The sequence below is a fragment of the Bison bison genome, unplaced genomic scaffold (assembly GCF_000754665.1).
Source record: "Bison bison bison isolate TAMUID 2011002044 unplaced genomic scaffold, Bison_UMD1.0 scf7180017864456, whole genome shotgun sequence".
NCBI classification, from domain to species: domain Eukaryota; kingdom Metazoa; phylum Chordata; class Mammalia; order Artiodactyla; family Bovidae; genus Bison; species Bison bison.
The window spans coordinates 29,895,246-29,907,003 of record NW_011495018.1 but is presented as its reverse complement, the minus strand read 5'-3'; the positions used below and the strand labels follow the sequence as shown (position 1 = coordinate 29,907,003).

The 11,758-nt window shown below is 47.9% G+C and overlaps 2 protein-coding genes across 2 annotated transcripts in view; both read right to left on the bottom strand.

Moving 5' to 3' along the window:
- BLOC1S2 (biogenesis of lysosomal organelles complex-1, subunit 2) overlaps positions 1-5,415 on the bottom strand; it is a 9,698-nt gene extending 4,283 nt beyond the window's left edge. The window contains exons 1-2 of the mRNA XM_010859528.1: positions 5,304-5,415; positions 4,809-4,925 (exon numbers count right to left, since the gene is read on the bottom strand). Of these exons, the coding sequence (XP_010857830.1) occupies positions 4,809-4,925; positions 5,304-5,379 (193 nt within the window). The 5' untranslated portion in view covers positions 5,380-5,415. The remainder of the gene's footprint in view (positions 1-4,808; positions 4,926-5,303) is intronic.
- Positions 5,416-7,320: 1,905 nt separating this feature from the next.
- The window catches only part of PKD2L1 (polycystic kidney disease 2-like 1), a 74,901-nt gene continuing 70,463 nt past the window's right edge, over positions 7,321-11,758 (bottom strand). Inside the window, 5 exon segments of the mRNA XM_010859527.1 lie at positions 7,321-7,638; positions 8,070-8,154; positions 8,464-8,587; positions 8,841-8,962; positions 10,111-10,237. Coding sequence (XP_010857829.1) covers positions 7,547-7,638; positions 8,070-8,154; positions 8,464-8,587; positions 8,841-8,962; positions 10,111-10,237 — 550 coding nt within the window. The 3' untranslated portion in view covers positions 7,321-7,546.

Below are 11,758 nucleotides of genomic sequence, written 5' to 3'. Positions count from 1 at the left end.
AGAACCCCCCTGCCAATTCAAGAGATAGGGGTTCAACTCCTGATCCAGGAAGATCCTACATGCTGCAGAGCAACTAAGCCCGTGAGCCCCAACTCTAGCCTGTATTCTGCAACTACTGAAGCCCGAGTGCCCTAGAGCCCATGCTCCACAACAAAGAAAAGCCACTACAGTGAGAAGCCTGTGCACTGCAACCAGAGAGTAGCACCCACTCGCCACAACTTGAGAAAAGCCCGTGCAGCAATGAAGACTCAGCACAGCCAAAGCTAAGTAAATAATTGTTTTAAAACTCTACAAACAATAAATGCTGCAGAGGATGTGGAGAAAAGGGAACCCTCTTGCACTGTTGGTGGGAATGTAACTTGATACTGCCACTATGGAGAACAGTATTGAGATTCCTTAAAAAAACAAAGAATAAAACTACCATATGACCCAGCAGTCCCACTACTGGGCATATACCCTGAGAAAAGCATAATTCAAAAAGACACTTTGGCCACCTGATGCGAAGAGCTGACTCATTTGAAAAGACCCTGATGCTGGGAAAGATTGAGGACAGGAGGAGAAGGGGACGACAGGATGAGATGGTTGGATGGCATCACCAACTCAATTGACATGGATTTGGGTGGACTCTGGGAGTTGGTGATGGACACGGAGGCCTGGTGTGCTGCAGTTCATGGGGTCGCAAAGAGTCGGACACGACTGAGCGACTGAACTGAACTGAACTGACCCTAACGTACATTACAACACTATTTACAATAGCCAAGAAATGGAAGCAACTTAGATGTCCACCGACAGATGAAGGGATAAAGAAGTTGTGGTACATATATATATATAAAATGGAATATTAGTCATAGAAAGGAATGAGCTTGAGTCAGTCCTATTGAGATAGATGAACCTAGAGCCTGCTATATAGAGTGAAGTTAAGTCAGAAAGAGAAAAACAAATAGTGTTTATTAACACATACATATGGCATCTGGGGAGAAGGAAATGGCAACCCACTCCAGCGTTCTTGCCTGGAGAATCCCGGGGACGGGGGAGCCTGGTGGGCTGCTGTCTATGGGGTTGCACAGATTCGGACACAACTGAAGCAACTTAGCATAGCATGGAATCTAGAAAATTCATACTGATGAACCTATTTGTAGGCCAGGAATAGAGACATAGAAAACAGACTTGTGGACACACGGGGGAAGGAGAGGGTGGGACAAATTGAGAGAGCAGCACTGAGACATATACATTACCATACGTAAAACAGATAGCTAGTGGGACGTTGCTGTAACACAGGGAACTTCAACCCAGTGCTCTGTGACAACCTGGGAGTGAGGGGAGAGGGGAAGGTTCAAGAGGGATGGAATCTATGAATACTTAGAGCTGATTCACACTGTTGTATGGCAGAAGCTAACACAACATAGTAAAGCAATTACCATCAATTGAAAATAAGGAAAAAAACAGCTTTGCAAATAAATGTAGAAGAGATGGGGAAAAGATATATATATATATAGATAGATATAGATATATATATATATATCAAAATATATATAAAGTCAACTAAGACCTCAACTGGAGAAGGCAATGGCACCCCACTCCAGTGCTCTTGCCTGGAGAATCCCATGGACGGAGGAGCCTGGAAGGCTGCAGTCCATGGGGTCGCTGAGGGTCAGACACACCTGAGCAACTTCACTTTCACTTTTCACTTTCATGCATTGGAGAAGGAAATGGCAACCCACTCCAGTGTTCTTGCTTGGAGAATCCCAGGGACGGGGGAGCCTGGTGGGCTGCCATCCATTGGGTCGCACAGAGTTGGACACGACTGAAGCGACTTAGCAGCAGCAGCAGGACCTCAACACTTCTTAGTAACTCATTTACTACTTGTGATTCTGTATTCCATTTTATGCACTGAGTTTTCCAAACTATTTGCCTGCTTCTCACATCCTTGGTTCCCTTCCCCATCCCTACTCAAAGCAAATGGCCTTTACTCCAACTTTCCCAAAAGTCAAGCCCACTTAACATAAACTGCCTCAATCTTTCTGCCTCACTTCTAAACTTCTCTGAACCTTAATATATTTTCAAGAGGCAGAAGTGTTCCTATTCTTGCCAAGACAGCTCCTTCTCCTCCTGTGTACCTGATCCCAATCCTTCTACCTCTTCAGAGCCTCTCTTCAACCATCTCCTTTCCCTTGCCTTTCCAAATTCTCTCTCCATCCTGGCACCTTCCTCTCTATCTATATTCCACTTTCCTCCAGCCCCAAAGCACTCCCTCTATTCTACACCTACATCATTTGCTCAGTAAAGCAAAGGAGCTTCACTGTTAACCCTTTTGAAAGAGTAACTTACACTCACTGCTTCCTCCTCACCACCACTCTCTGGTATAAACCGTTCCTATCTGGTCTCTGTCCCCAACACCCAGAGAAATCACATGCTCCAAGGTTGTCAGTGCTCTCCTAATTACCAAATCCTTGGCCTTTTCTCAGTTATTATCCTCCTGGGCCTCTCCATAGTATCTGACATTACTGATCTCCCTCTCTCCATGAACTGCTCCTTTCCTTGGCTGCTATAGCATTTTCTAATCTAACTGCTCTTTTTGAGTGTCTATGCCAGATCTCTTCTCATCCAACTCCCTTAACTATCTGGTCTCAGCTCTTCCTCAGCTGTGACTCATGGCTGATGTTTACATAGGTGGCACATTCCTATGGCACTCCCAGAGTTTTTGAGTTTCAAAAATGGATACTTCAAAAAAGTATCCATATAGATAAGAATGACAATCATAGGGAAATTACAATCCACTTTAAATTTTATAATAAATCATTTGTAAATCTAGGTACTTTAAGTACTGTTAATAAAAACTAATTGCCCAATACAGGCATTCCCTGAGATTTCAGTCCAGGTCTTCTTATCTACCTCTAAGGTCTTCCTTGGCAATCTCTTCCTACACATCCTAAACTCACACTACTAGGCAGGTGACTCCCAAATCTGTTTCTCCTGCTCTGATCACTCTGAGCTCTGGACTCACATATTCAAGTCACTTGAATGTCTTGGGAACAGTCACCCGAGTATCCCAGTAATACCTAAAATCAGCAAAGCCCAAGCTGAAAATATTATTTTCACACTAAACATGGTTCCTCTTTCCAACTTGCCTATTTTGGCTGATGGCACCACTGGCTTAAAACCTCAGACATGTCTTTAGCTGCTCCCATCCCTCAATATCCACTTCAACAAGTCTTATAAACTCCACTTCCGTAATGATCTTGAGTCCATGCTGCTCTCTCCACTCCTTTTACCATCACTCAGTCACAGACCATATCTCTTCATCTGAAATATTGTTATTCCATCTCTCCTCCATATCCACACTCTCACTGCTATCAAACTTGTCTCTTTCAAACAACGGTGACACACTCAAATACCCAGGAACCAGCAATATTATGTAAATGAGTGAAGCAAGCCAGGTGTTTGCATATTAAACACAAGATTATTCACTTCTACAAAGAAATACACTCTCATTTCTTGGAATAGTATGATCTTCTTAGTCTTAGTCTATCATTTACTTTATCAATTTTGATAGACATTGGTACAGAAAACTATTTCTGTACCACTACTAAAAAACAATATAAGAAGAGTAATACGTGGCAACTGACACTGGGTCTCAGTAAAAGGGAGAAAACAGGGAGTAGGAGGGACAAACTGCACCATGCTGGTCCATTTAAAGGAGACAATGCCCAACTCTAGTCAACTAGAGCCTTGCAAGAATGGGAGCACTGCCAAGTCCTTGGAATTTTTAAAGAAAAGCCAAAATAAATAAATAAATGAATAAATAAAATCTAGATTTTGTTGCTTGGTTTCTCTTGCTCAGAAATAAACAAATAAATAGGCTGTTGGAGACTCACAACCCCTCCTATTCATCAAGCATTTTCTCATACATTCTGGTTCACAAATTTAGCTCACAGCAACTTCCTGGGGAAGTGAAACAATGTAACAGACCCTTATGAAAAGCTACACTTGACCCAGACTTCATTTTTTGCACCTTCCTCCACACATGGGTCATGCTTCACTTGGAAATACACACTGGACCAAAAAATTAATCATGTCTCAAACAGTGGGTCATCAAATTCTCAGACCAACCTAATAGACCCCAAATGTTGCTGGTCACTCCCCAGTTCCCTTTAACCTAATAAGTACATCTCTTTAGCCAAACAAACAGCTTGCTTATACTATCTCACTCACTAGTCATTTCCCACTTTTCTGCCAATGAATTCTTATATTCTTTACAACCCCTTTCAAAACACACTTGCCCCAAGAAAGCACTTCTTGATTAATTCTTTTTCGTTTTCTCAGGCTCAGTCTACACTATGGAGACCTGCAGGGTTGTACTAAGTATTCTTACGTGTTTCTGCACCAATTTTTTTTTTTTTGAAGTACAGTTGATTTACAATGCTGTGTTAATTACTGCTGTACAGCAAAGTGACTCAGCCATACACACACACACACACACACATTCTTTTTTCCTTACATTCTTTTCCATTATGGTTTATCATAGGACATTAAATACAGTTCTCTGTGCTACATAGTGTGCCCTTGCTGTTCATCCTGTGTTTCTGAAAGTAGTTCCTGAATTTCTCCAGGGAAGGGAGGGACTTCTTTCCTACGCTTTCTTGACCTTCCCAAACTTCCAACAGGCATGTTTTAAGGTTTATGGGGTTAGGGAGGGAGCCGCACACTGACGCTGCTAAAGCACCTCACGGGTTTGCCTGTGCCAAACGCCAAACCACTTCAGCGAGTGGTGCCCGGCACTACCCGCATCCATCCGGACCGCGCCTCACCCGTCAGTTCCCCAGTCAGGTAAGTTGCCATTTTGGAGAACATGTCCCGGCAGAGCTCATTTATGTCAGCCTCAGCAGGCTCCTTTGCTTCCTCAGCAGTCTCCACAGCGACATCATCTGAATCAAAGGAGAACGAGTAAGTGCCCCGCCCTGCCCCGGTCCTAATCCAGACACAGCAGCTTCTCCCCACACCCCTCCACCTGACCTCATTCCATCAAATCGGCTCCATTCTCAAGTGCCGTAATTCCAAGTCCCTCACTTCCTTCCTGCCTCACCCGCCTCTGCCTCAGGCCTCTGCTCCCTTGCACCGGCCTCAGGCCACACTTGACCTCGGGGCCACTCTTTCTCAGTAGCCCTGACAGGACAAACACGCTCACACACAGGCGCGCCCCTCCGATCTGCCCGCTCCCGCCAGGTGAGCCCCGGCATCTCGGGGCCGTACCCGGAGACTCAGGCCTCCCCACCGGACACTTCATCCCCGTCCACTCCGCATACCTCGAACTGGCTCCTCGCGGTGGATCGCGGGGACACCCTCGGCCGCCGCCGCCGCCGCCGCCGCCGCCGCCGCCATGCCCTGCCCCGCGCTGCTTCCGGTTGTGAGGTGCTGCGCATGCGCGCTGGGCGTGCCCCGCCCTCCCCGCCCTGGGTTCAATGCCCTGTGATTCTGCGCTTGTGGGCTAAGTTATGTCTCAAGTAAAGAATAATAACCAAGCGTAAGCACTAAGCCAAATTTAAAGCCAAAATAGTCTTCGTGAGTGAATGCGCTGCCAAGGGTCCGACATCTGGAACGAAGGATGCACTCAATCCCGCGGCCACTCCCTGGAAGTATCGTTAGCCTAGTAACAGACCCACGACCTCTTGGATGGGTCGAGCCCAGTGTAGCCTGCTGACTATAAAGTGGTAAAGAGACAAGTTAGCCCCTCCTCAGAGAATCCTCACTCTGGCCGGTATTAGTCGCTGAAAGACTGCTCAGGAAATCCATGCTTTTGAAGCTAGTCTCATCCAGGCTCTGGGAAACCTTCAGGCCGTTACACCTGAGCCAAAACACTCTCTTCCGCTTCCCTGATAGTTCAGTTGGTAAAGAATCCACCTGCAATGCAGGAGACCCCAGTTCGTATTCCTGGATCGGGAAGTTCCCCTGGAGAAGGGATAGGCTACCCACTCCTGTATTCTTGGGCTTCCCTTGTGGCTCAGCCGGTTAAGAATCCACCCGCAATGCGGGAGACCTGATTTTGATCCCTGGGTTGGGAAGATCCCCTGGAGAAGGGAAAGGCTACCCACCCCAGTGTTCAGGCCTGGAGACTTCCATGGACTGTATAGTCCTTGGGGTCGCAGAGAGTCGGACAGTACTGAGTGACTTTCACTTCACTTCCGATGTCCTAGATTAAGGTCAACTCACTGGGCGTTTTTTTTTTCAAACAGCAGACTGGCACCTGTTTCTCTTCCGTTGCTATAACCTTTCTTGAAGAAAGCTTAGATCATATTTTTTTTTCCTGGTCACACCACCTGGCATGTGGGATCTTAGTTACCCCAACCCTGTAGGGGATGGAACCCATGTGTCCACATTGGGAGTACAGAGTCTTAACCACCAGGGAAGTCCAGTTATAAATTTTCAGAACTGAGGATACAGTCTGGTGTTCTTAATTGATTCAGCTGTTTCAAATACAAATAGAATGTATTTGATGGGATGGAAGAACAGGGATGGGTGAAGGGAATGGATGAAAAAAGAAAGTGGGGAGCAGTGGAATGTGCAAAATGAGGGAGGAATAAAGATCACAAGGGAAGAGAGAGGGGATATAGCAGGTGTCAAGATGCAGGCCTATACTCTCGAAATCTTGGTGTAGGAGCTTTTTTGTCTTATCTCTGGTTATTCTCCATCTACACTCTCACTGCCCACACCCAACAGTGTGCTCGTGCACACACACACAAACACACACACACCCCTTCTAAGGACCAGAACACCCTAGATTACCACCTCCACCTCCTCCAATAGGACAATCATCAGATCAGATCAGATCAGTCGCTCAGTCGTGTCCGACTCTCTGCGACCCCATGAATCGCAGCACGCCAGGCCTCCCTGTCCATCACCAACTCCTGGAGTTCACTCAGACTCACGTCCATCGAATCAGTGATGCCATCCAGCCATCTCATCCTCTGTCGTCCCCTTCTCCTCCTGCCCCCAATCCCTCCCAGCATCAGAGTCTTTTCCAACGAGTCAACTCATCGCATGAGGTGGCCAAAGTACTGGAGTTTCAGCTTTAGCATCATTCCTTCCAAAGTGTCCACCATTTCAAACCATTCCTATGAGTCAGAAGTTTTTCCTTCAGGACTCCTGGGGAAGCCCAGCTTCTTCACACTGTCACTGCCCCAGCTCTACACTTCCCAGGAGGGGTGAGCTTTCTCCAGCCCTAGTATTAATACAAGGATGGGTCACAGTTCCAGCCCCTCTTCTTTCTCCTGCCATCCCCAAAGCAAGTGCAAAGTCCTGGTTTTCCTAAGGATTTTTTTTTATTTTATTGATAATCACCAGGCAAACCCACAATGTCCTGTGGAAGGAGAGAATCAGAGTCCCCCACATTTTATCCAAAGATCCTAGAATCCGGAGGTCGTTTCTTGGCCAGCTTCTCCTCAGGCTTCAGCTTTGTTCTGGTTTACACCCCCTCCCTGTTCAGGGGCACGTCTGGAGGCAGACTTGCCCCTGAGCCTTCCTGGACTTTGCTGGGGAGGGTTGAGGGAGGTCACCAATCCAACTCGTCTACAACACTGTACTCTCCCCACGCAAGAAAGCGTCCCTCCTCTCTGGCTTCCCCTTCTCTTTCACATGGAATCCCAATGGGGAAGAAGTGAACCCCATGGTTGCCAGCAGTTGTCCTCAAGACACACAGAGGAAAAGTTTCACTGGCAAGTAAGAAGACATCTAGATATTGCTCTTCTCTCAGCTTCTACTTTTTTCACAAATCATGGCTATCCAGATGCTCAGGAAAGTTATTACCCTTCTTTATTGTTTTTGACTTAAAAAAAAAAAATTATCACAGCAGAATTCAGAGCCCACGGGGGTGAGAGGCCCAGCAGGAAATATTTCATAGAGCTATACAGCTACACACAGAAACCTTGGCTCAAAAGGCCAGGCACAGGGTGGGGCTTGGCAGCAGCGGTGGTAGCACCCACTGCCCTAGAAGTGGAGGGCGTGTGCTGGGGGAGCTTCTGGGGAGGCGGTGACAGAGGAACCTGCTGTCTGAAGCTTTAGGACCCCTCCCCTACTACTCTCCTGCCTGCCCTAGAGTCCCCAGGGGGCTGGAGTCACAGCTGGGGCTGCCTGCAGGTGCTCCCAAATGCCTTGTTCCCCCTGTTGGAAGAAAAAAAGGACAGGTCACTTGGAGGAGGAGTTTGTGTCCCACTTTCCTTTTACCTGGATCTGTTTCTCCAACCCCAGACCCTCTCCTGGAGGCTAAGGTCGCCCTCAGGCCAGAGAAACAACTTCAGTTCTTCTTTCCACCCCCTGATCTCCACTGACAGACTGACTACCGGGAACATGTTGCCCCAGGAGACTGAAATGCTGATCTTTCAAAAATGTTTTGCCTCCATCCACTGAGTAGAAAAGATGGTAGAGATCAGCTGTGGGGAGCCAGGAAGAGCCAGGTGAAGGACCACTCACTGCGCCTGGAAGAGGAGCCAGCCACCCCTTCCTCTCCACCATCGTCAGCTTTGACCTCATGGCATCAACCTGGGTCATGACTCCTTCCAGGACAGTCTCCAGCTGCAAAACTCTCCTTGTGAGCCTGTGCAGGATTTGAGAGAGACCAAAGGAGCAGAAATGTGTGTCTGGAGAGCTGGGTGATTCCAGGGGAAGGGGGTACAGAACAGGGGATGCCCGGATGGGAGCAAAGAACATAAGGCCCAGTGGTGCTGGGAGAATTAAAGGGGGACAGGGGTTTTCCCTGGGGTAGGATAGGGAGTTGGAAGGTTGTGGAAAGAAGCTCAAGGTAGAACGACATAAACACAGTCAGCCCTGGGCCCCCTGGCTGCACGTACGTGTAGAATTCTTCTCCCGAAACCCAGCCACCTGTTTTGGCAGCCTGCTTTGGACTCGACTCGCCTGGTGGGCTCCTCACAATGGACCAGCCCAAGTTCTCAATCTCAGCATGGACAGCCACCTGATCAGGAAGTCAGAGGTCAGGGAGAAGATGACTCTGGGAAGTCATCAGCTCCTGCTCCATCACTTGCTCTAATGGGCTCTCAGGACCAGGCCTTGGGCTATAGTTATTGCTATTCCCTTTTCCCCTCAAACTCTAGAGACAACAGAATCAGAGTGGTGGTGCTGGACACAAAGCTGGCCTAACCTCTGGGAGAGAATCACCTCCCCAAGAAACAAAACACAAGCTCTTTGAAGCACTGATGAATGGGGCACTCACTAGAAGCCAACTCTGTTGAGGGAGAGGAGGGACAGTGTCCTGGCACTGCTCCTTTAGCCCTTGGCTTTTTGGTCTATGCAGGCTAGGGATGAAGAGGCATAGGAGGGGCAGCTAAGGGTCAGAGTTTGAGAACTCCAAGGAGAGGGCAAGAGCTCTGAAGGAATTGTCAGAGATTCCTCGGCAATTGGTCCTTTTCTCCCTGAGGCTGTGTTTTAGAGCAATGATGATCTACCTTGGCTATGCACTGGAGTCACCTGGGGAGCTTTAAAAACGACTGATGAGGCTTCCCTGATGGTTCAGTGGTAAAGAATCCATCTGCCAATGCAGGAGACGTGGATCCAGTCCCTGACAGGGGAAGATCCCACTATGCCATGGACCAGCTAAGCCCATGCACCACAGCTACTGAGCCTGTGCTCTAGAGCCCGGGAGCCGCAACTACTGAGCCCACATACGACAGCTACTGAGGCTCACATGTCCTAGAGCCCATACTCTACAATAAGAGAAGCCACTGCAATGAGAAGCCTGCACACCACAACTAGAGAAAGCCCGCAACAGAGATCCAGTACAGCCATGAATAAATAAATTGATTAATTAAAAAAAAAAAACAGCCAGTGTCCAATTCTGGCAGAACCACATCGAAAACAAATGATGGCTGACCCCCACTGACTCCCCCAGAGATTCTGATCTGGAGTGTGTGGCCTGAGCATGAGGATGTTTTAAAACTCTCCAGGGGGTTCTACCACACAGCAGTTTGAGAACCACTATTCTAGAGAGGTCTTTCCCGCCCATCCATTGGAGGATTTCCAAGTTGGTTAGTGTTCGGGGTGTGCTGCAGGAAGAGGAGGATGAGCAGTTTCCTTGTAGCCTCTCCACCAGCTGCCTGGGCTCACCCTCTCCCCCTCCAGCTTCTGCTGCGTCTCCTTCTGCTCCTTCTCGTCTAGGACGCCGTTCCCATCTTGGTCAAACCTGGTGAAGGCAGCCGTGAGCTTGGTCGTCTCATGCTCTGTGTGCTCCAGCCTGAAGAGAACAGGGGGATGAAATGACCTCTGACCTGCCATGGCTGTGAGCTCTCCATTATGGACTCCTCACTCTTTTTTTTTGCTAGACTCTGGCAAGAGTCTTGCTCTCTAGAGACAAAGGGGGCCACATGAGAAAGCCAGGATGTCAAGGTCTAGTGGTTTGAAACCCCTCACACAATCCCTTGAATCTATTTCTTCCTTCCCTGACTCCTGCTGACTAGGTTCAGGCCCTCAGGATCTCCTAAAAGAATTACTGCAAAATCTCTTTGCCTCCAAATAACCCACCCTCTACCTGCTCCCTACCCCCTGCCCTGTGGCCTTCCCTTCATTACCTACCCCTGAAATCCATTCTTCATAATGCAACTAGAGTTACATTATTCTAAAGTACAAGCCTATTGAATTTCCTGGCGGTCCAGTGGTTAGGACTTGCACTTTCACTGCCAAGGGCCCAGGTTTGATCCCTGGTCAGGGAACTAAAATCCCGAAAGCTGCATTGCATGCCCCTCCCTTGCTGCTGCTGCTGCTAAGTCGCTTCAGTCGTGTCCGACTCTGTGGGACCCCATAGACGGCAGCCCACCAGGCTCCTCCGTCCCTGGGACTCTCCAGGCAAGAACACTGGAGTGGGTTGCCATTTCCTTCTCCAATGCATGAAAGTGAAAAGTGAAAGTGAAGTTGCTCAGTCGTGTCTGACTCAGCGACCCCATGGACTACAGCCCACCAGGCTCCTCCGTCCATGGGATTTTCCAGGCAAGAGTATTGGAGTGGGGTGCCATTGCCTTCTCCGGCCCCTCCCCTACCCCCACCCAAAAAAAAGAGTACAAGACTAACTATACTCCTTCCCTGCTTAAAACCTCTCCTGGGCACCGTATTCTTTGGATAGAGAAGTGGTGTTCAGGGCTTTTCCCAATGTGGCCTTAGCCCATTTCTCCGCCTCGTCTGCGTTGCCCAACCTTTCATTTACTGCCTTACAATGCTCAGTTACTTATTAGTCCTGTGCATGTGGCTCAGTTTCAGACCTCTTTGCCTTTGTATGTGCTTTTATACCTCCATGCTCCCTTGCTTTTAGTTATTTCTGTTGTGGAACAGAATCACTGTTCTGTGATTTCTGTTTATTTGCTTATATGTCTGTGAATTCCTGAAAGACAAAGATTATCTCATTTAATTATATGCCTGGCCCACAGCTGGTACTCACAATATATCTGATCAATGTTTATTAATATGTTTAACTGAGAAGCAGGGAGAGGATGGCTAAGGAAATAATCCTGTGTTTGTGAGGGAGCATAGAATTAAGCTCAGAGTTTTGTGGGAGTGAGGCATGTATACAATGATTAGGGAATCATGGTATTACACTAGTGCTAAGGGTTGTTCAACAAGGTTCAGAATAGAACAATCAGAGTCCTTTAAACCAGGGGCACAGTTCTGAAGGTCAGGATAAGAGACCTATAAACCAAGGTTGCTGCTGCTGCTGCCGCTAAGTCACTTCAGTCGTGTCTGACTCTGTGCGACCCCATAAACGGCA